The sequence below is a fragment of the Mus caroli genome, unplaced genomic scaffold, assembly GCF_978045245.1.
Source record: "Mus caroli unplaced genomic scaffold, Mus_caroli_1 scaffold_10, whole genome shotgun sequence".
Taxonomy (NCBI): Eukaryota; Metazoa; Chordata; class Mammalia; order Rodentia; family Muridae; genus Mus; species Mus caroli.
Genome location: NW_028227265.1, coordinates 34,070,975 through 34,094,763, shown reverse-complemented (window position 1 = coordinate 34,094,763; position 23,789 = coordinate 34,070,975). Strand labels below are relative to the sequence as shown.

Below are 23,789 nucleotides of genomic sequence, written 5' to 3'. Positions count from 1 at the left end.
AGGGTTCCCCATCACTCACCAGGGGTTCCCCCATTCTTGCTTCTACAAAGTGAAGCTGTGAGCCTTCCTGACAGAATACAGTCACTGTAGGATCACCCCCAAGGAATATGAGCCCAGTGCTCAGGTAGCTGCGGCAGGAGGATCATGAGTTGAAGACCTGTGTGCACTACAGAGCAAGACTCCATCTCAAGAGACAAAAGGCTCAAACTATAAATACAATAACCTTCAGGTTCCAAGGCTCACTCTTCAGTCTCCTCTGGTTTTCTAAATATTCGCTTGAACCTAATGCATCCTTTGAGTCAGGCTCTTTCTACTTGCCATTAGAAGTTTCCCTGAGCTTCAGGCTCTGAGCAGGAGAGACTTGGAGACCTTCCCTGAAAACTGACGGGTACCATGCTACACTGGAAGCAAAGCTGAGACCTCAGTGGAAGTTCCCTGGTAGGTGTACAGAACAGCCCTGTGTCACCAATGCCCCCAGCAAGTCCGTTTGGCTTTCTCCTGGGGGGCTTCTGTTGTGGCTCTGGGCTGTGAGTGCCAGGATCCAAGGGAGAAAGCAGGTGTATGGAAAGCTGACGAGGTGGCCTGCAGGTCCTACAGCCGGAGACATCCCAAACTGGCGAGGCTCACCACCTAGTCCTTTCTTAGCCGGACTACGTGGCTGCCTGTGTATCTACCACCAACAAAGACTTGGGAAGTTTCTAAGACTCGGGAAGCTCAGAAAGTTACAAAGTTCACAAGGCTCCTCCCATGCAAGAATAGTGTCCACCCAGGCTCGAGCCCTTTCAACAGCCACATGTGCCCAGTGGAGAGGCTACAGTGCCAGCCCAGAGCCTGTCAGACCCAGGGAGCTGTGATAGGGGCAGCTGGTAAAAACATGACCTGACTCTCCCTCGGCCCAGGGCCAGGCTGGGCAGTGTAAACTGCCCTCCCTGGAGAGCCCACTGGGGACAATGGAGTGTGACAGTGGCCCCCACACCCAGATAAGTAGCTGGATGGGACTGTGGAGAATGCCTCGATTCTAATGGGCCGGTGCCCCCCATCCATGTTTCTATAACCAACATTGTTCTGACAAAACAATTGTTGCAGTAATGGGATCTTTTCCTGCCAAATTGTATCCGGCTGATATCTTTATTGTTTATTTATCTTTGAGACAGTCTCACTTTGCAGTGCTGGCTGGCCTGGAACTCACTAGGAAGACCAGACTAACCTCGAATTTGCTGAGATCTGCCTGCCTCTGCCACCCAGTTTGTGGCACACACTTGTAATCCCAGCACTGGAGAGACGGAGATAGGTAAACCCCCAGGACTCTCTGGCCGGCCAGCCTAGCAAGTCCTGAACTAGTGACAGATGGCGCCTTCTTTTTTTTTTTTTTTTTTTTTTTCCGAGACAGGGTTTCTCTGTATAGCCCTGGCTGTCCTGGAACTCACTTTGTAGACCAGGCTGGCCTCGAACTCAGAAATCCACCTGCCTCTGCCTCCTAAATGCTGAGATTAAAGGTGTGCGCCACCCCTGCCCGGCACATGGTGCCTTCTTAAAAACAGGCAGGCAGTGCTTTAAGGGACAGCACTGAAGATTGTGTTCTGCTCTCCACATGTACAAGAGTGCACATACACATACATGTGTACACACACATGAACATGCACATGCATATGTACAGACATCCAAAGAAAGTGTCCTCAAAGGGCTACTGGGAGCCCCAAGACCGTGAGAAATAAGCCCGGGGTTGAGGCAAAGCTCCTCCACTATTGGCTAGCTTTCATGGCCCTGGACATGTTATTCAGGTTGTTAGAGTGAGATAGTCTTCATTCTACATTACCAACATGATAGGCAAGATATAACTCTGGCACAATAATGGCACAACTGTTAAGGTGCAAACAACCGCTTCTGATTGAATCTTCAGGCCTGCTCCCCAGGAGGGAACTCACATCTGGTGTTATCAGCCAGGGCAAAAGCTGGGGAGGTCATAAGTCCCCCCATGAAGAAGCAACTACTGCTGTTTTATTAAGTGGGTGTGACACACCCATCAAATTGTCTTGAAAACGTGTGTCTATATCCACAAACTTTCTGCTATTGGCCTCTGTCCTGGAAGGAATTTTTTTTTTTTTTTTCTGCAGTGGGCCGTGATTACTGCACAGGCCACCAACATATCCAGTTAAGCTACTGGGAAAAAATGATTCTTGCTATGGTATAGTGAACCATTCTTTGGTCCTAAGTAAATTTATATCAAACATCTGCTTCATCCTCCCAAGGCCCAGGGAACACTGTGGAAGAAAGAACCTAAGAGTAAGAGACAGGGGAAGAGAGTCATGTGGCTACTTCTCAAAGGAGGGAGGCTTGTAAGACTTAAGAAGTTAACAAAATTTAGGGGGTGCAGGAAGCCCACCAGTCACAAGGCTGGAAAGAGCATTGGCCAGGGCAGCCATGAGCAGCCAAGATGGCTGGGGAGAGACTTCCTGGAATAGCCTGTACACAGTGAAAGCAGCTCCAGCAGGGTGGCTTCTGGGGCGGTGTCACCATGCCAGGTGGGCCTCGCTGAGTCATCTCTGCTCCTGCAACCTCTCACCTGGAAGTAAACCCAGTGGTTCAGCAAGCTAGACCTCAGGGAATCATTTCGTCAAGCTGTTGTTCAGCCCCCCATCTAGGATTAATAGATGTTCACATCTCCCTAGTGTAACTCATACCACACAGCAATATGCACTACTAAGTGGCCAGGGCACGGTACAGTCTATTTGAGATGCTGTGTGAGCAGGCATCTGAAGTGGGCTTATGGTATAGTAAGTCTTATTTGATCTTCCAGCAGTAAACCTAAGGGTTTATGTGTGCCCTGACCAGAAGAGCCGCAGAGCCTTCATAAGCCTTTTGGTGTCTGTATAGGTCCGTGGATTGAGATAGCCCCAATTTTTGCCCTTCCAGACATGCTCCTGAAGGTACTTCATGTTTTGTTTTGTTTTTTTGAGACAGGGTTTCTCTGTATAGCCCTGGCTGTCCTGGAACTCACTTTGTAGACCAGGCTGGCCTTGAACTCAGAAATCCACCTGCCTCTGCCTCCCAAGTGCTGGGATTAAAGGCGTGTGCCACCACCGCCTGGCTGAAGGTACTTCATGAAGAGCTAGGAAAGCCATGTTGCAGTGGGGGCTGGAGAGATGGCTCAGCAGTTAACTGCATTGGCTGCTCTTCTAGAGGACCCAGGTTTGATTCCCAGTACTCACATGGCAGCCCACAACCATCTATAACTGCATTTCCAGGGGATCTGATGCTCTTTTAGATATACACACAGGATAAACACCTAAACGCATGAAACAAATACATTTAACAAAGTATGTGGTGGTAAAAGACTGCCTGGTGTACTGGGTTGAATGGCTACTTTGGGGTTCAGGGTTTGTCCCATCCTAGGTGAGCCTCAGAGCTGAGTGTGACCTTGGGCCTCTTTCTCCAGAGGGCTGGGAGTTGTAGGATTCACCATGCGGTTTGATTTGTTTTATATTTACTTTAACGGTTTGGTTTGTATGTGGTGCTGTGGATCAAATTGTGCAAACCAGCCAGCCTCTACCAACCAAGCTGTACATCCCTAGACCCTGTTCACCATCCTAACACCCTAGCTTTAGGCCTCCCAAACCGCAGAATGACAGTGGCATTTTGAGCAGGCTGCTGCCAGGCCAGCTGCAGAGTGGGCATGTCTTACAAGTCTGAATACAGACAGGATGGGGACCAAGTCTGCATCACACTTCATTTGAATTAGCCATGGGAGACACTCCCTCTATGATCCATCCGTGTAACATGTGGTAACTGATCAATGGCCTTCACCGCCAAGGCCAAGCCTAGTCCTTGAGGCAGAGGGATGCCAACACAGGGCCAGGAGTACCACAGGACTTCCATTAGGTGACCTGGGTCCTCACACCTGTCACAGAGTGGCTTCCATGTCTTCATAAGTAGAATAGGAGTGCAGGTTATTTATTCTGTGACTCCAAAAAGTTTTAGCTAAATCCACTGCATGTCCAGGGAAACTGTTCGAATACCCGGAAGACCTTCAGGAAGTCAGGTCTAGTGCCAGTCAGCTTCTCGGCTGGCCACAAATAAAGCAGTCATTGAGCCAATAAAGGGCATGATAGATCTCTGATCCCCAGAATGAGTCACTGGGACAGCTGCATGCCAATTACCAACTGTCATTCTGAAGGCAGCTTCTACTAAAACAAGACTTCCTAAGGTGCTCTGGTGCAGTACAGCCCTGCCTGCCAGGGGCGACCCCAGACCAGGCCTCTGCCCCCAAGGTCTCCCCTTCCCCTAGTTTCTCAATTAGTCATTGCCTGTCATCTTCCTTCTGAATTGAACCAAAGTCAAGGGCCACGTTGTGGTGGAAGCCACTGTTCCGCTGGCCTGGCTCCAGCCTAGATAATATCCGTTTTCCTCAGCACCCCCCACTTCCTCTCAGATGGGTATGCAGAGGATCAGGGAAGCCGGCAGCTGCCGGCAGCCACCCTTTAGAGGCTGATGAGGTAATCCTCAGTGCCGGCTGACGAGGGCCTCAGGGTGAAAGGGGCTCTGTATGGAGTCTTACTGTTTCTCAGTCTTCAGGAACACTTCCCTGGTGTCCTGGCACCAAGGGCAGGAGAATGGCTATCCCAGACTTCCTTGCTTCCACAAAAGCATCTTTCACTCCAAAGCAGACCCAGACTGCAGCAAAGATTTCAGCACAGTGGCAGGCAGGAAGCCCAGCTGAGGTCACTCATCACCCCACTCCCACCTTATTTCAGGGATTCCCTCTGTAGAGGGGACAGGCACATGGCATCTTATAAAAAAAAGAAAGAAAGAGAGAGAGAGAATGAATGCTGGCTAACTGAACTGTCACCTGCGCTAAACACTTGAAGATGCTGAACTGCCAGGGATTCTCAAGACAGGGTAATAGCTGTAGATGGTGGCTCTGGCTGGCTTGGTGGCCCAAAAAGACCACAGAATTAACAGGTGAGCGTCCCTGTACCTTTGAACTGCTGGCAGAAAAGGACATTGTGACTAAAAGTTAGCAATGGCCCTTGTTCCCTGACCTCAGAGATACTTGCTCAGGGCATTTTGGAGGCCAAGTATGTTGGCAAAGGGTGTTCCTGCCTTTTTAAATTTCAGAAAGTAGAAACTGTAATGAGGTATTTCAGAATCTGGTTTTCACATCCAACCAAAATCAAAATGACTCAAGGAACGACACCCAATCCAGAGGAATGGAGACCAGTGTCTGGTGTGACTTTCTGTTTCTTTTAAGACTTGGACATTTATATTACAGAAGTATTACCTTCAAAATGGGTTAGCATTAAAAAGTAGACAAGTTGCCCAGAAGCTAGCCTGCCCCAAGGCAAGCAGCTCTGTTCCCATCCTTCAGGAAGCATGTCCAAAGGGTGACGTAGAGTGGTGAGAACATGGTCCAGTCTGACCCAGTGAGCTGGCTCAGCAGGTGACCAGAGAGAGCTCAGCACAGCCTGACCACCCCTGAGCCCTGACCACCCGAGTTCCATCCCCTGAGCTCACAGTGGAAGAAGAACCAACTCCCAAAATGGTCCTGTGAGGGCCACGTGCATGCTATGTGCAACATTATTAATTGGGGAAGTAGGGTGTGTGTGTGTGTGTGTGTGTGTGTTCAAGACAAGGTTTCTCTGTACAGTATTGGCACTCGATCTGTAGACCAGGCTGGCCTCAAACTCAGAGACCTATCTGTGCCTTTAAAAACAAAACAAAACAAAAACAAAAATAAAACAAAACAAAACATCCCCCCAAAACACCTTCGGGAGATAGTTTAGCAGTAGACACTTGCTGCCAAGCCTGACTACTTGACTTAAACGCCGGGACCCACAGTGAGGAAGAAGAGAACTCACTCCTGAAAGTTGTCTTCTAACCTCTACCTGTGTACCGTCCCATAAATAAATGTCATCTTTAAAAAAAGGATTTTGTCAGGGATGGTGGCACATACATTTAATCCCAGTCCTGGGATGGCAGAGGCAGGCTAATCTGTGAGTTCTAGGCTATCCTGGTCTAGTGAGTTCCTGGCAGTCAGAGCTCTGAGGGGAGACATTTTCTCAAACAAACAAACAAACGAACAAACAAACCTAAAACAAGAGTTCTTTTGCAAGCTTAACTATCTGCGCCATGACTGCAAGGCTATTCTATTGACTGTGGGGATACAAATAGGGATTTGGCAAGTCTATAATCTGGGGACTTGCTCCAGAAGGAGACTCCAACTGAGGACCATGAAGAGGGCTATAAGGATGCCTTCACAGGTGTGTAAGAACAATTTAGGTTAAATGCTATTGTGTGTCAAACTGAATTTACAACCCCTAGTAAGGTGACTCTCCTGGTGACATCCTGGCTGCATTATCTCTCATTAGCTCATCTGGAAGGTGCTCCAGTCAGTGCACACAGGCCTGTCCTGGACTGCACACGGTTGTACTATCATAGCAAAAATGAACAAGAAACATAATCATATAAAAAAGTAAAGATAAATTTACAAACCAAGAATATAGCATTTTATTCATTTCCAGATTATGTGTATTACACAACATATACATATATTTAGATAATATATAAAAGAAAGAATAAACTATACGAAGAAATATTGGTCTGAATCTGCCTTGTAGGACGTCTCTAATTCTTCCGTTTGTTGCGTGTGTCTCTCATGGGCCAGGGCAGGCAGCAGGAAACCCCAACACTCGTGTGTCACTCAAAGCTCTGCTTCCCTCCACTGACTTAGAATGCAAGGAACACAACTGTGCATGGTCACTGGTGTCCATGACAAGGACACAGTGGTCAGCGAGTCACAGCACAGTGGATTATTTAAATGTTTTTGCATGGTCTCCATGTAGTTTCCTTTTTAAACTAAGACTCACATCCAGAGTCTGTCCCCTTAGCTGCTATCCAGTTATTGCTGAAGGAGAAAAGCAGAAAGGAGCAGTCAGTTTCAGCTACTAGATAACTGAAGGTCAGTCCCACCAGTCCCTTACTTCTGATGATACCCGAGTAGACACCAGGCTGTGGGGACACCAGCGTGCTGGAACAGGCATACACAACATGTCCACAGTTGTACACCGCTTGCTCATTAGCCTTTGAGGCTGACAAAGGATCAGATAGAGGGCATTCCTCCAAAAAGAACTGTAAGCAAGAAATAGGAAGCCCTGAGAGGGAAGGGACGATGTACTGTGGTGGCATCGGGAACAGAACAGTCCACAGCTCACCCCTGACTTGGCACTGCCACGCTGTAAGGGGGATTAAGGCAATGGCCAACTTCCAGTGCCAGCCCAGCTAGGCCAGCTTTTGGTCAAGGGCATGTCCTAGGCCATGGCTCCCCATGTCCTCCCCCTGGCTTCCTTAAAGGGTGTCTTACTTTGGCCTTGTTCTGAACTGGTAGATACAGTTTGAACTCTGCTGGCAGCTCATCTTCTGAGTAGAGTCTGTCTGAGAAGTAAACTCTTCGGATACGGCAGTTTGCATGGATCTGTGGAGAAAGACTCACTTTGACAGGCTAAATACAATTGTTTCCCCTTTTCCTGATTCTCTCAGAAGCCCTTTCATGGTACCCTAAAAACTTCATCTCTAATAGCAAACTGGCATTGCCCTGGCGTGGATTCCAACAGTAGGAGGATTCAGGGGATGGAGAGATGGCTCACTGGTTAAAATAACTTGCTCTGGCAGGGAGAGGACTAGGGTTCAATTCCCAGGATCCACACAATGGCTTACAGCTATCTTTAACTTCAGTTCTAGGGTATCTGACACGCTCTTCTGACTTCCTCAGGTACCAGGCATACATGTGGTACACTGTGTGTGTGCGCGCATGTGCGCGCATATGTGTATAATTCAAAGGACTGTAGAGTTGGTTCAGTGGTCAAAGCACTTGTTGCTCTTGTAAAGGATCCAGGTTCAGTTCCCAGGACCGACAGAGTAGCTCACATCCATCCCTAACTCCTGTGGAGAGTTTTTTGGCATCCAATAACTTTTTCTGGCCTTCTAAAGCACCAGACATGAACATGGTACACAGATGTACTTGTAGGCAAAACATTCACACACACAAATCTCAGACAACCTTTGCTGGGGGCGAGCGGTTGCTGGTAGAATTTACCTTACGGTTGAGTAGACCTCACATTACTTTCTGGACCTTTTTGAGGCCAAAACCTCCTGAACAATACCTTGGGGACTTTGGCTAGAAGCCCCACATTGTTCTGCTCCATGGGCCATAAGCCAGCCAGAGTGTCCTAAAGCCCCCAGTATGGGACTCCCTGTGTGGAAGGCACACATGAGTACCTGCACTCTCAGGGTCTCGATGTAGTTCGTGCCATATGCCCGCCGGGTGAAATCTGACAAGTTGAACTGAATCTGGTTCCAGCCATCATCCAGCCGCATGGGCATGGTACAGATGAAGGGCTTGACTCGAGTGGTACTCTGGTAGTTACTTGCTCGAAACCTTCGACGAACGTTTTTGTCATCTAGTACCTGCAACACCCAGAGGAAGGCCACACTAGTTCCATGTTCTCAAGCTCAGGATAGCTGTTAAGACAAGATCCTGAGCCTCCACAGCCTGATTCCCAATGCCAAACCCCAGGGAGAATAAACAGGCCAGAGACAGGTCACAACTGGTAACAGATGGCCCGGAAGGAGCAAGTTTATATTATTTGTTGTCAAGACAACAGCAGCTGCTATGACATATGACACAGCTTGCAGGCTCTCGGACCACAGAATGATTTCCTATTTCTTCCCACTAAAAGCTCAAAGATACTAACACAGAAACAATCACTCAATATTAAATATTCCCTCCCCAAGTGGACCTGTTGATCTTTCATCTTCGAACTTTTGTAGCTATTGATTAGATTTTTTTGGGTGCTATTTCTTTCAAAACCCCACAGTTAAGCTTTGCTTTTGACCTCCCTAATGAGAGCCACATTGAGCTTTAGTGGAGGCAGCAAAGCACATACATGGAAAGATAGCTCGCAGCCCAAGGGCGTGCTCTACACTCACCTGGACTTCAAAGGTAAAATACTTCTTCAAGTTTTTGATGATCATGACAAGAAAAGGCAGTTTAATCCCCAATGTCTTCTTGGGGTCCGCAGGACACGTGATGTATGTGGTACTGTCAGCAGAAACACAGGAGCGGGTTACTTGTCTTTCTTCCTGTGGTGTGTCCAATGCCATATACTCCAAGACTAAAAACTAGAAAACAGATCTAAAGGGCTGAGCTTCACCACCTAATGAATCCCTCACAGTTCATTAGTGAGCACTTTTTCTAATGTCAAGGCTGGCGAGATAGATCAGTGGGTAAAGACACTTGCTGCCGAGCCTGACGACCAGAGTCTACGCCCTAGGACCCACATGGTAGGAGAAAACTCTGATCCCCAAACACAGACCATGGCTTGAGCACCATTCTACATTCCCCATATACACATTCAAAATAAGTAAAACAAGCAGTTAAAATGTCAAGTGTGGTAATGTACAGGACTGCTAGAGGCCAGGAGATCAAGGGCAGCTTGGGTAATATAAAGAGAGCTTATCTTTAAAAACAAAAAACAAGGGCTGGCGAGATGGCTCAGCAGGTAAGAGCACTGACTGCTCTACTGAAGGTCCTGAGTTCAAATTCCAGCAACCACATAGTGGCTCACAACCACCCATATTGAGATCTGACGCCCTCTTCTGGTGTGTCTGAAGACAGCTACAGTGTACCTATTTATAATAATAAATAAATATTTGGGCCTGAGTGAGTGAGGCCGACCAGAGTGAGTAGGGTTGACCAGAGGGAGCAGAGGTCCTAAAATTCAATTCCCAACAACCATATGAAGGCTCACAACCATCTGTACAGCTACAGTATACTCAGGTACATTAAATAAATAAATCTTAAAAAAAAACAAAAACAGCCAGGTGTGGTGGTCCACGCCTTTAATCCCAGCACTTGGGAGGCAGAGGTAGGCGGATTTCTGAGTTCGAGGCCAGCCTGGTCTACAAAGTGACTTCCAGGACAGCCAGGGCTATACAGAGAAACCATGTCTCGAAAAATAAATAAATAAATACAACTGAAATCAGCTGGGTGTGGTAGCTCACATCCTTAATCCCAGCACTTGGAAGGTTGGGAAGCCAGCCTGGTCTACAGGACTACATGGTGAGTTCAAGGACAGCTAGAGCTATATAGTGAGACCTATCTTGAGAAAAACCAAAACCAAAGAAATAAGCAAACAAAAAATCCACACCCAAACCCACTCAAATAAAAGCCTGAGACCAACAATAAAGTATCTAAAAAACAAAGCCGGGGAAGTTCTTCCAATAAAAGAAGACTTCAGTTCTTGTCTAAGGTAAATATGAAAGGATAGATCAAAAAAAAAAAAAAAAAAACCTGGGGTATTAAAAACCACAGGGGCCACAGCTGGGAGATCAGGACAGTACTGCCATACTCTGGCCGAATAGTAATACACAGCTAACTGTTTTCTACGCTGGGCATGGCCTAAATGCCATAATTAACCTATGTACTAACCCTGCAGGAAACACTCCTACTTTGCAGATGAGGAAACTAAAGCGGCCTGAGAAAAGCTGTAAGTGGTGTAGGGGTCCACAGACAGTCTGATTCTGCAGCCTGGTAACACTGATGTGAACTGCCCTCCTGCTGTAGAACGTCTAGATAACAGAGCTGGCAACCTACCTGACATTTGTCCCTTCAATCTCTAGCACCAGGGACTGGATGTCATTGTCAGTGATTCTTTTGATGTGGCCATTCCGTACCTATAGGGGTGAAAATCCATCAGTGTTGCAGTTTTTCCGCAACAGCTTCATAAAAATTCGGAAGGTTGATTGAGTCCATTTGAGGAAATATGGCCCAAGACATATGACATATAAGTTGGCAACGTGTCAAAGCCTGTGTATAAGGAAGCATCCCTGTGCCTGCCGTTTGGAATAAATTCCTCCCTGTTTCAGATTCATCTAACATTTACTCTCTACTGTGTCAACAGCAAAGTTCATATAGAGAATATTACTCAACCCCACAGCACATCAACAACAACCTTAAGTGGTAAGCGTCTCATTCACAAACTAACCACATTGTAGCTGTCTTCTGCTACTTTGTGGGTTCTTCTTTCTTCCACCCTTCTTCACCCCCTTTTTCTACCCTACAAGCCCCTAACACTAAATAGGAGAGAAAGAAGGAGATCAATCAATCTGAATAAAGTCAGAGGTCGGAAAGGGGAGATGTTATCAGGAGACTAATACTTGCTGATTAGGAGCATCAGTGCCTTGTGACCAGTTTGATCTTCGTCATCGGGATATCTTATTTCTTGCTTCCTCTTTACAAATGACTACTTAAAAAAAACCACAACGAACAAACCTTCCAACAACCCACCAACAGTCCACCTTTCAGGGTCCTAGTGTTTATATATCCTCTGAACTCAGAATTCCAAACATTACACAATTGCAGAAACTGCAGCTGGCAAAAATCACAGTCCTGCTAGAGCACTAGACAAATCAGTCAACTGCTGTGGACAATTTGAAGCAGCCTCATATCCCAGACCTGAGATTAAAATGAACACATATTCACATAATATTTCTGTGTTTCTCAAAGAAGCCAAAACTTCAAAGTTACTACAGCATAGCATCTTTGTCCTCAACGATTAATAAACTAGTGTCACCTGGGCAAGATGGTGCATGCCTTTGATCCCAGCACTCCAGAGGCAGAGACTGGTGGATCACTGTGAGTTCGAGGCTAGCCTGGTCTAGTAAGTTACAACACAGCCAAGGCTATGGAGAAAGACCCTGTCTCTCTCTCTCTCTCTCTCTCTCTCTCTCTCTCTCTCTCTCTCTCTCTCTCTCACACACACACACACACACACACACACACACACACACATCACTAAAAAGGATGAGAGCAGTATTCCCAAGCCTCACCTGTTGATGTACACTTCTCATCTAAGCTAAGGTAGGAGATTGCTGTGAATTACAAGGCAGCCTGGGCTACACAGAGACCTTGTCTCAAAGGAAGTGTGTGTGTGTGTTCCTTGAGTTTATTCCTACGTTTTCCTCTCCTTTCTTTTTTATATACTTGGCTCAAGTAGAAGTTCAGTTCTTTCCCATATCGTGTACAGACATTCATTTTCAGCAAAGTGACTTCTCCATTTTCTGATTTACTTTGATTTATATTCTCTAGACAGCATAATTTAGTACTTCATACATATACAGATATACATATTACACAGAATATGAGAATCTCTCATTAAATATGAATTCCTTTTCTCAAACCAACATTTCTGAGCACTAAATCCAGAGCAGCTAATATGCACAAGAGACATAGGACTGAATGTTCTAATACGGAAAAGATCAATCAGGTGTGGGAGAGGCTATAGGAGAAAGAAAACATGCCTTCTGGGTACTAAAACAAACAAGCAAACAAAAAACAAACGAGCAAGGACAGTGTTGAGCCAGGCATTGGCATTGCACACCTTTACTCCCAGCTCTCGGGAGACAGAAGCAGGTGGATCTCTGTGAGTTCGAGGCCAGCCTGGTCTGCTGAATGAGTTCCAGGACAGTCGGGGCTATACAGAGAAACCGTCTCAAAAAACCAAAACCAAAAAAGGGGGGGAGGGGCTTAAAACTGGCCACATAATTAATGACTCAACCTCAGTGATTAAAGCTCCTTGTTCTTGTTCATTAGTCAGCCTGGTGATTACAACTTTATTTTCTGTTAAGATTTGCATATAGGGAGAGGGCACTAAGGAGCCTGACAATCCTTTTTTAACACAGACTATTAAAAATACTGCTCTGTGCTTTACTATCAGTCTCTGTACGCTCTATCAATGAGTCCAATCTAAATCTACCCTTCCAGGTGACATCTGTGAGGCTCAGCCAAGAATAGATCAAATGCCACCCATCTGTAGGATCCTCTTCAGCATTTAGTTCTGTGTGAAGCATAAGCTAAGTGTTCAAACATGTGCTGACTCTGGAATCTGTCACCCTAAGAGCTGGCACATCTGAGTAGGTTCAAGGAGGGTTTTAAACATTCCTGGATAACATATCGACTGTAGACTATTATAGGAAGCTGGAGATCATGGGAGCGTCAGAAAGCACATGAAACTAGTGGCATGAAGAATGCTTCTTACAAAACACCCTTTGGTGCCATTTTCAGGCACAGGGGCTAGATGGGCCTCTCATCTCTGCCAATGGGGAGCAGTTCTTGGGTTGTCAAGACACAAATGTCACATTGAAATGCTTCTCAACAAAGCTGGCCACAGTCAATGGCCTCCTGCTCTGAATTCTGGGCTACTTTCCAACAGAGATTAAGAGCACAAAGGCTCAAGTCTGTGTAGAACATGCCAGCACTGCCCACCTCCTTCCCCAGCCCTCCCAACCAAAGTAGCAAGATTTCTCCTGTATTTTCTGTGGAAAATCAGGCAACTTGTTGAAGGAAGACTCTGTCAAGAAGTTATTTCCAAATGCTGTGGTATAGCACACTGATAAGAGCTGGGAGCATTCCAATAAAATGCTGTACTAATTTTATAACATACACTAGTTATTTCCAATAACACACACATTCCTTCTAAAGAAGGCAGCTACAGGAACAGTGAAATTCAATGGACTAAGAGAGACAAAAAAAAAAAAAAAAGTAATTATCTCAAGTCTGTCGCTAAAAGGCAACTGTTGCTACTTATCCAACATTGTTTCAAATCATGGCCTCAGTCCTAACACTTCCGAAAAGCTCTCCATCCAGAGTCAACAAGAGGTCTTCCCAGCTCAGAAAGGCAGCCAGAACTCACAAGAGGAAGTGCCTTTCTGACCTTCTCTAGGTTTACAGCTTACAAGTCTTACCCACTAAGTCCTTACAAAGCGAACAATGGCTTCCACAGCATGCAGAGGCCAACAGAGGGCGCTAGAATGCACTCTAGCATTCCTAGGTCTCTCCTCAGCCTGATTTGTTAGTGAATTACCATTTCCCCCTTACAAGGCCCTTTTCAAAGGGTGGAAACACAAACAAGCTGGAAAAATGGAGTGGGGCGCAGATGATGATCCGGGATGTGAACACTCAAGGACAGGAGGCTTCCCAAAGCCTGCTCTGGGAGAAGGGAGTGGTTTCCACCCCTCCCCTCTAGAAATGACTACATTAAATTACACAGGCAGCCCGGCTGTGGTAGTACATGGGTGGGAACCTAGCACTTGCAAACTAGGATGGTCTCGGTATGTTTTGAGGCTAGCCTAGCATACATAGTAAATGTCAGGCTAGCAAGTGCTATATAGTAATCCCGTCTCCAACAAAAACAAAGCAAAACTAAACAAAATAAAACAGATGCAGGCTAACACTGCCTTTCAGGAAGTCACCCCATCCTCCGGGAAGCTTCTTGCAAACACATGTGGTAAGATGTATGTCCCCAGAAAGAGTTAACTTCCTTTCCTTGGCCCAGAGTTCACTGAGCAGACCTGGCCTTTGGATGAAGATAAAATGTGTTCGATGCATTTAGTGCTCAAGGTTTCACTTTACTTCTTCCTCTAATTAGCTTATGACTAATTCTTTCATGATATATGCTCACCATCAGAGTGTGGCCATGAACATTTTCTTGCTTTACTATCCTTTCACTAATATTTAAAATCATGGGCTGAAGCAATTAAGAGCACAGGCTGCTCTGGCAGAGGAGCCCAGGTTTGGTCCTACCACTCATATGTGGCTCCTAGCCATGTCACTATAGTTCTGGGGATCTGATGTGCTCTTCCAGTCTCTGCAGGCACCTGCACTCACTTGGTAAGCAAAAATACAACCAGGTATGTACACATGACCATGCGCGCGCAAGCACACACACACACTCCTCAGTCTTTAAAGTTAGTGTGATGAAGGTACACTGCTGAATGTCTGCTGTGTGCTTCCAGAGAAGTTTATAAGAAAAGACCCACCCTGAATGTGGGTGGTATCCATCCATCTTCTGTTCTGACTCATCACTGAATAAAAAGGAGAAAAGATAGGGGCCAGAGAGATGGCTCAGTAGTTAAGACCACTGGCTATTCTTCCAGAGGACCTGGGTTCAATTCCCAGCACCCACATGGCACCTATGAGTAACTCCAGTTTCAGGGGATCTGGCACCCTCACACAGATATCCATGCAGGCAAACACCAAATCAATGGACAAAAAAAAAAAAAAAAAAAAAAAAAAAAAAAAAAAGTAAATAAACCAATGGACATAAAATAAAGATAAGTAAAAAAGTAATACAAGATTAGTGTCAGATTTCTCTGCTCATTGATTCCTGGTCTTCATAGATGACCCAGTTGCCTGTTCCTGTTACCATGAACTTGGCCATATCTTTCTCCCTACTCCTACTATCTCCTCCAAGAGCCAAATAACTTCCTTACCTTAAGTTGTTCTGCCACAGCAGCAAAAACAGCAACAAAATTAATATCAGCATGCAAAGTAGCAGGTTTAACAGGCACAGTGGCTGCACTTAGGAGACTGAAGCAGGAAGATTGCTCATCTGTGGCTACCTTAGGCTTTCTAACTTCAGATCTGCTTGGGCTACATTGTTAAGATTGAGTTTGGATCCTCAGCACCCACATAAGAGCCGGGGAAGGCAATGCACTGCCTATAACCCCAGCACTGTGAGGTGGGGCTAGGCAGACAGGCAGATCTGGGTTCAATGGCTAACCAGCTTTTGCCTACCTCCAGCCTCCACAAGCAAATACATCAGCACATACACTCCACACATATGCATGCACACAACTACCCAGAAGTACTCAAAAAAGGAAAACATGAGTGGATTTCATAATGACATGCAAATGTCATCATCTTGTATTCTTGGTCATCCCTGTGAACCTTGACCCCTGCTATCCTACACATTAAGTATGTGGGGGCTTTTGAACCCCAGTTACTGGCAATTAGAGATGAGAATGATCCCCAGTATTACAGACACCAAAGGAGCAAACCTTAAGCTCATCTCACAGTCGTTCTCCCAGGCTTTTCATGGTTGCTGGGCAACTAATAAAGAACACTGATTTCCCTCTCAGTGTGAGCCCCAGGGAGGAGGGTCAGGATGAGGGAAAAATAATGCTACAGGGATCGGGAGGAAGCTGGCCAATCTCCACAGTTCTACAGAGTGATTCAAAAATAACACATTAGCTGTACCAGTCCCACTCAGCTCCCCTCCCCTACTTTCATTTTCTGGCTCCACTCACTCATTCTGCAGCGGAACCCTCAGCTATCTGGCATGTCCTCTTAATGACACATGTCCCAATTTACATTAAGCCCCTAAAGCTGTCTACTGCAGCAGGAAAGTATCTGCCCAGGGCCAGGGGCCTGGCTCCGAGTCAGAAAACAGGCAGAGGGAGCCCTCTGTGGGAGACTGGACAAAGCTCAGGCTCAAGGGACTTTTGGGCTACTTACCCAGCTGACAGTATCTCCAGACATGTGCAAATGGTCCGTCCCTTCAGTTACCCTGGGCACCACAGTCTGTCCTCTTTTTTTGTGCTCTGCTTTCCTTCCTTCTCTCTCTCTTGCCCTCGTTCCCTTTTTTTTTTTTTTTTCTTCGAGACAGGGTTTCTCTGTGTAGCCCTGGCTGTCCTGGAACTCACTTTGTAGACCAGACTGGACTCGAACTCAGAAATCGGCCTGCCTCTGCCTCCCAAGCCTCGCTCACTTTCTTTCTCCCTCTTTCTTTTGATTCTTGGTTTCTCTGTGTAACCCTGGCTGTCCTAGAACTCACACCGTAGACCAGGATGGCTTCACATTCACAGAGATCCAACTGGCTACTGGGATTAAGTGTGTGTACGAGTACCACCTTGCTCACAGTGTTTCTTGAAAGGGCACAAGTAAATGGAGCTCACCGCTTTCATCCTGTTACAGTAAAAGTTATCAACCCTAGAAATGAAGACCAAGCCTGGGAAAGTGAAAATCATTTTGCTCTTTCTATCAAAGGCACTCAGTTCCATTCCTGGAGGCCAGGCAGATAGTACACATCAACAAGGTTTATCAAGTTAAAGGTCGGGGTCTAGGGCCAGCAAAGTAGCTCAGTAGATAAACCTTACTGCAGCTAAGTCTGCTGTCCTGAGTTCCATTCTTGGACCTGCATGGTGAAGGGAAAGAACTGACTCCTACAACTTATCCTTTGACTTCTATGGACACAGGCAAGAAGATATGCCTATGTGTGAGTGTGTACACATACACACACACACACACACACACACACACAAAACAAAAATGTAGTGACTTTTTTTTTTAATTCTGGAGAGGGTCTTTATTCTTCCTTAAAATAAGAAATGGGGACCCAGTCATTATGACTACTTAACAAGATCAACAAAAGACTCTGATATAGTCACATTCCATGGAGAAACATCAGCAGCTGGGAGGGAGGAGGAGAGAGCAGCACTCACAAATCAGCCCAATGGGCTTCTAGTAGCAACACAAGCCAGTGCCATGGGCAGCCAGTGCCATGGGCAGCCAGTGCCATGGGCAGCCAGTGCCATGGGCAGCCAGTGCCATGGGTAGCCAGTGCCATGGGCTCCCAGTGCCTTGGGCTTCCAGTGCCAGGGCTCCCAGTGCAGCAGCAAAGCCAACTGAAGCTCATGCAATGCAGTGCAGGATGAGGAATTTTCTTCGTTTTATTTCTGTTTTGAGACAGTACCTCACTAAGTCACCCTAGCTAGGATTGCTATTATGTTCACCAGGCTAGACTCAGACTCCCAGAGACTCATCTGCCCTTGCCTCCTGAGTGCTGGAATTAAAGTTGTACCCATCCAGTCCTAACACTCTTAGTAAAGGTAGTCGGATCTGTTGGTTCCAGAAGTAAAGGGACATTAAAGAACCTGTTGATTTTTTCCTAAGCTCTTGGTCTGAAAGCCAACAAAGATCTGTCTCAGATCTTCACTAAGTCCCAGTGTGGGGACAAGGAGGATGCAGAGGCTGGGAGCTGATAAAATGACCCTGTGGGGTCAAGGCAAGCATCAGAGGCACTGCTACCTCTGCTCTGTGAGCCAAAGACCAAGGAAGATGTGGGTGAGGGCCAGAACCACCAAGTGCGTGCAGGAGGTTTTACGTGTAGAGCGCTTCATGGCCTCCATGCAGCAGGAGTCTGTCTCTAAGGAGGGAGCAGAACCGGTGAGTGAGCCTGGACAGCTAGTTAAGTCTCAGCGCTGCCTCAGTGCCTCAGTGCCACATTAGAGGTTTAGGAGAGGAAAAGCCAAAGGACAATGACTACATCACCTTAATTTCAGAAGCCTAAGCAGATGCTACACCTAATCTTTCAAGATCGTTTTTCATAGAAACCAAATAGGCATTTTCTCTGTGCACAAACGCAAAAGTCAGAATAGTAAACATTTGTGATATCAAAATAAGGACCCAAAATAATCATCAGTTAGTGTGTAGTACCTCCTGGCAAAGGGCCAAGGCACAGGTCGGTAATGCAGACAGCCCTGTCATCCCCTACCCTACAACCAGACTCTGACCTTATTACAGCTCTGCTTTAGTTCCCAGGAGAAGGGCGATTTCTTCCCCCTCAATTCTGGATCTTTGTACAAGGCCTGTCACTCAGATGTTGCTCAATAAATCATTGATAAACATGACCAACTCCCAGTGTTTCCTTGACTGGACTGTATCCCCAGTTACTGAGATCGCTTAACTGAGGAAAAGCCTGAATACAATCAAGCTGATGTGGATAGGCCCAAACTTCTTCTTTTTTTCTTGCCCTCTCTTGCCTCAGTTGGAGAAAACCTCTCCCTTAAACACCAGTTTGTCAAATCCAAACAAGAGTTAGAAACATGTAATTAATTTCTGTTTTTTGCCAGAATGTCTGTTTAATTTGCTCCATGTAACTCTGCCCTAATAATGTTGTCTATGTTGTTTATGTCATCAGGGTACCACTGGACCTTTAGAGGCGTTGTTAAGGGACACAGTGCACCATGGTTACTCTGCTTTCTATGCCATGTGTAAACATGTTGACTAGTCAAAAACTCGGGCTTGAAAGAATAAAACACATCACAGAGAAAAGCCAGAGGGTAAATGAACCCTCTGACAGACGCTTAGACACTTCTCTCCCATCTCAAAACAGCATGTTCTCCAGCCCTATTCTGACTGCTTTACACCAACACTCCAGACAGCTCAGTTTCCAAGTTCAAGCAGCACACAAGGCTGCTCTCTCTCTCCGTGCCCCCTGGCTGTGCAGAACAGGCAAGATACCCAGGCTGGTTGGTGAGCACCCTCCCAACACTGCCAGGTGGACTTACTCTGGGTTCTCTCTGCAGGGCTCAGTAAGAGCTCCTGCTGCTTCATTTCAAAGTGAACGAACACTCAGGAGATTGGGGGGAGGGGGGAGCTAAGGGTCCGCTTCCTATGGGATACTCTTGTCATAACTCTAGCTATGGATCTGAAAGAGTTGGTCAGACTGCTTATGTACCAAAAGCCAGATCTTGAGGAACTCTCAACTGTCTTAGCCAAATGACAAGATACTCCCAATAGGTTTCTCTCAAAGCTGTCCTCAGAACACACGACTGCCTAGCAGTGACAATCAGAAGGCAATGCAGGTACTCTGTCAACCACTGTGTGTCTCAAAGCCCAAAGCCCTTCTCTGTGAATTAGGAAAGACATTGTTCTAGTCCCACTACAAATAATCTTGACTTATTCCACCCATTCTATATACATCTCTATGAACACCACACTAGGCATATCACCTCTCTCCATCTTCCCCAGCCGAGGGCAGAACTAAAGATATTCCCTAAATCACCTGGCTTCCACATTAGAGTGACCACTTTATATTCAAAAACAAAACAAAACAACAACAACAACAAAAAACGGTCCAGCTGACTGCCCCAGGAATCTTCATGAGAAAAGAAACGCCAAGGCATTTCATCTAGATCTTAACATCTCCAAAAGTGAACAGGGAAGGCCACCATCTCATGTAGCAAGCAAAAACACCATCCACTCTAGAGGACGACTGGATAAAAATACAGAGGCTTGATACTGGCTCTCGAGAAGCCCCTAACAATCACCTTTTTGCAGGTTTCCCAATGGAGAAAGCCGGTACAGGAGGAATTGTACGGACTCTAAGTTACAGAGCGCTCGCAGCAAGTTCCAAAGGTTTGGCTGTCAACGGATGGAGCTAATGAATGGGATCAGAACAAGTCTGGCTAGGCCTGTGCTCAGGATGTCCGGGGAAAAGGCCCTCCGTATGGAGGGCAGCACAGCGCCTGGCACCAGTGAACACATGCACGTCTTTCTTCAAAGTGCTATGCGTTTCAAGCTAGGCTGTGGGCACTCTGCCCCCATTCTACTGACCCGGACCTCAAGGCTCTGTAGCCACTCCATCACGTGGGCGGCAAGTCGGCCCCGCCCCCGTCCCGCCCCCACCGCTCACCTTTTTGTCCCAGATTTGCAGGGGCTTGCTGCCGATGCTGTAGAGGATGGAAAGGAAGCCACTCTGGAACGTGTTCTTGAACATCTCGCCAGCCGCGGCCCCGCAGCCGCCGCCCTAGGCCTGGGACTGGAGATCGGCACCGAGCGGCGAAAGAGAGCGGGTGCCGCCGGTCCGAAGGGAGGACGCTGAGAGCTGCAGCCACTGACGGCGGGAAGCGGCGGTGCGACGCAGATCCGCAAGCCTCGGTGAGCACCGAGCCACCTCAGCACCGAAACCACAGCAACTGCCGCCCGCGCCGCCGAGCCTGCCGGAGAGGAGGCGGAGCGCCGCCGCGGCCCGCCACGGATCCCTCCGCACGCTTGGGCCCGCCCCTCGGAGGCGCATTGCCCAGTCCTGCCGCAGAAAGAACGGTTTCCGGTTCCTTCCGCCCTTAGGCCCGCCCCTTCCTGCCTCCTCGGGCGCGGAACTTGGTTGCCAAGGGACTATTCCCCGCCCCTCCCCGCCGGCCCAGATTTGGTTTAGAACAGCGGAAGGAGACTTTAAATTCACCACACGTGTTTACAGTGCCTGCGTGGTGTCATGGGAACCGGGAGGCGCGTGGAAGGGGTGGAGTCATGCTAGACCCCTCCCCCAAAGGGAGGGAAGAGTGAGGAAGGTGGCTTTGGGCCAACTACAGATAAATATTATCCCTGGGTGTGTTGACTCCAGAGTTTAATCCTAGCACCGGATTAAATACCAGCAGAGGCAGAAAGATCTCTGAATTTGAGGACAGCCTGGTCTGATCCAGGACAGCCAGGACTCAGAGACACCCTGTCGCAAAAAACAAATGTTGGTTGACCCAGGAGAACGTGTGAGCTAATGAACCAGTATTGCGTGCCCAATTTACATCATCACCTTTAATTATCAAGTTACAGTGAATGAGCTGCTGTAAAAGCAATACTCTGGGGAAAGCGTATCTCTTTAAATGCATTGATTCAAAAAGAAGAAAGCCGGAATATTAAGATATAAGCAAAAATTAATAAAATCTTAAAAAATGGAATAGTTGAGTTGAACCAACAGCTGATTTTTTTTAAAAAGTGTGTCAATTCCTGGAATATTGTAGGAAAGACATAAGCTGTGTATTTCAAGTAAAAGGAAATCTCAAGTGTGGAAGACTTCCACCAGTCGCTGAGCGTCTTCCTAAATGGTGTTCCGTCCAGGCCTGTGTTCTGGCGCGCAGAAAAGAGTTTGAAGCACAGACGTCACTTTAGCAATTTTAACGATCATAGTTGCAAAGTTTACATATTTACTATGTGACAGGTATATTCGATGCCTTACCCTGTATTAGCTCACTCTACCTTCACACCAAAGCTTTGAGTACTCCAGCCAGAATTTCTAGATATCGTGAAAACTATGTGTACCTATTACTATATAAAAATGAAACTTGTGCCGGGCGGTGGTGGCGCACGCCTTTAATCCCAGCACTTGGGAGGCAGAGGCAGGCGGATTTCTGAGTTTGAGGCCAGCCTGGTCTACAAAGTGAGTTCCAGGACAGCCAGGGCTATACAGAGAAACCCTGTCTCGAAAAACCAAAAAAAAAAAAAAAAAAAAAAATGAAACTTGTTATATGGAATTAATTTTTGCATGATATCCGGGAATTCTTTTGAAAGAGGGAAAATTACTGAACACCTGAACTTTTCCTGAACTCTCTTACCCCTCCCATCCAGAGACTGTTCCCGGAGCACTCCTGAACTTTTTACCCCAAGGTACCCCCTCCCAATTGGAAACCGCTTCAGGAACATTTTTTAGATAAGGGGTCTCCTGGAACAAACCTAGTCCTACCCCTCCTAACTGAAGACTATGCCAAGAACATTTTTGAGATAGGGGCCTCCTGGTACTATCCCAGAATGTTCCAATAGATCGAGTACATTGCCAAAATATAGGACACGACCCCTTGGTTATGTAAAGCCCCTTGGCAAAGCCCCTTGGTGACGTAAAACTTGTACTTTTCCCTTGGCTATTTCCTATAAAAGCCTGTGAAAAGTTTGGGCTAATTGCCGAATCTCCTCTGCACCTGCTGCATGAGCTTCGACCCCAGATATCTGGTATATGTGCTTTTATGTGCTTTCTTGTCATTGCTGTATTAAATCTTACTCTCTATACATCTTAAGTTCGGTCTCAGTGTCTTCTTGGGTGCGCGGCTGACCCGAGGCTTGAGTAAGTGCCTCCCTTTGGGAGTTTTTGAGTCTTTCACTTTATGTACTCTAAGCCAAGTGAATAATTTATAACTTGATTGTTTTTAAGTTGTTCAAAATATCCTCTGGGCTGGAAAGATGGCTTCGCGGTTAAGAGCACTGGTTGCTCATCCAAAGGTCCTGAGTTCAATTCCCAGCAACCCCATGGTGGCTCACAACAATCTGTAATGGGAACTGATGCCCTCTTCTGGCCTGCAAGTGTACATACAGATAGAGAACTCATAAACATAAAATAAATAAATAGAAATCTTAAAAAAACAAAATCCTCAGGAGGAAAAAGATTCAAGATAAGAAATGATAGTATATGAGTTCTGATGGTGATTTAAATACTGCACATAACTAACCACTTGGCATCTTATAGAAAGTAAATTATTTCTAGAAATAATTCAGCAGTACCAAGTCTGGAAATAGAAAATGGAATGACTAATAGAAAATTAAGGTGATAACTGAGCCCCTCAGAAGGCTCTGAGCCCTGTCTCATTTCTTTTCTGATTAATGTAATATAGATTATTGAGGAAACTATAAAAAGTAACATTTATAATATCACCATTTGGAAATAATTGTATGCCTCTCTATTGGCTCCATACCTCCCTGCCTTGCCCTCCTCGGCCCGCATCCCACCACATATTAATGTGTGCAGGTAGCCACGGAAGCTGTCTTTGTCCTAAAACAGACAAGAACTGAGCACAGCATCCCTTGCTGTGGTTGTTAAGATCCATCCTTTGGGCCAGTGGGCGTGGAATCCATCACTGTCCTCCCAGGTAGGCATCTACATTTATCTCTCCCCTTCTCCAGGAATGGCCATCTTTATACATATTCCACTTTAAAAAAAACCAGATGAGAATTTCTTTGGCTTGCATGTCTGCTCTAGAGTAATTAGATCTCAATATACACACATGTTCAATTTGACCGAATGGCTCTTACAAATCGTGTAGCCATTTACATTCCCATAGACAATGCGTATAGTCACAATTCCTGTTAGTCTGCTTTCTAAAATTTGCAAGTCTGAACTATATACATGTTGGTTTGGCTTATTTTTCATTTTCTCATGACTAATATGCTGGCTCATCTCATCACGGGCATTTAAAATTAATTTAAAGTCACTTCTTCCTTCCTTCCTTCCTTCCTTCCTTCCTTCCTTCCTTCCTTCCTTCCTTCCTTCCTTCCTTTCTTTCTTTCTTTCTTTCTTTCTTTCTTTCTTTCTTTCTTTCTTTCTTTCTTCCTTCCTTCCTTCCTTCCTTCCTTC

General features: G+C 46.3%; 1 protein-coding gene across 1 annotated transcript; it reads right to left on the bottom strand.

Annotated features, from left to right (window-relative positions):
* Positions 1–6,476: 6,476 nt before the first annotated feature.
* Cfap20 (cilia and flagella associated protein 20) lies at positions 6,477–20,659 on the bottom strand. The gene is made up of 6 exons (XM_021169899.2): positions 20,310–20,659; positions 10,649–10,728; positions 8,983–9,094; positions 8,272–8,460; positions 7,358–7,468; positions 6,477–6,901 (listed from the first exon to the last, which is right to left on the bottom strand). The coding sequence occupies exons 1-6, from the start codon at positions 20,391–20,393 to the stop codon at positions 6,896–6,898; spliced, it is 582 nt and encodes a 193-aa protein (XP_021025558.1). The 5' UTR covers positions 20,394–20,659; the 3' UTR covers positions 6,477–6,895.
* Positions 20,660–23,789: the final 3,130 nt, after the last annotated feature.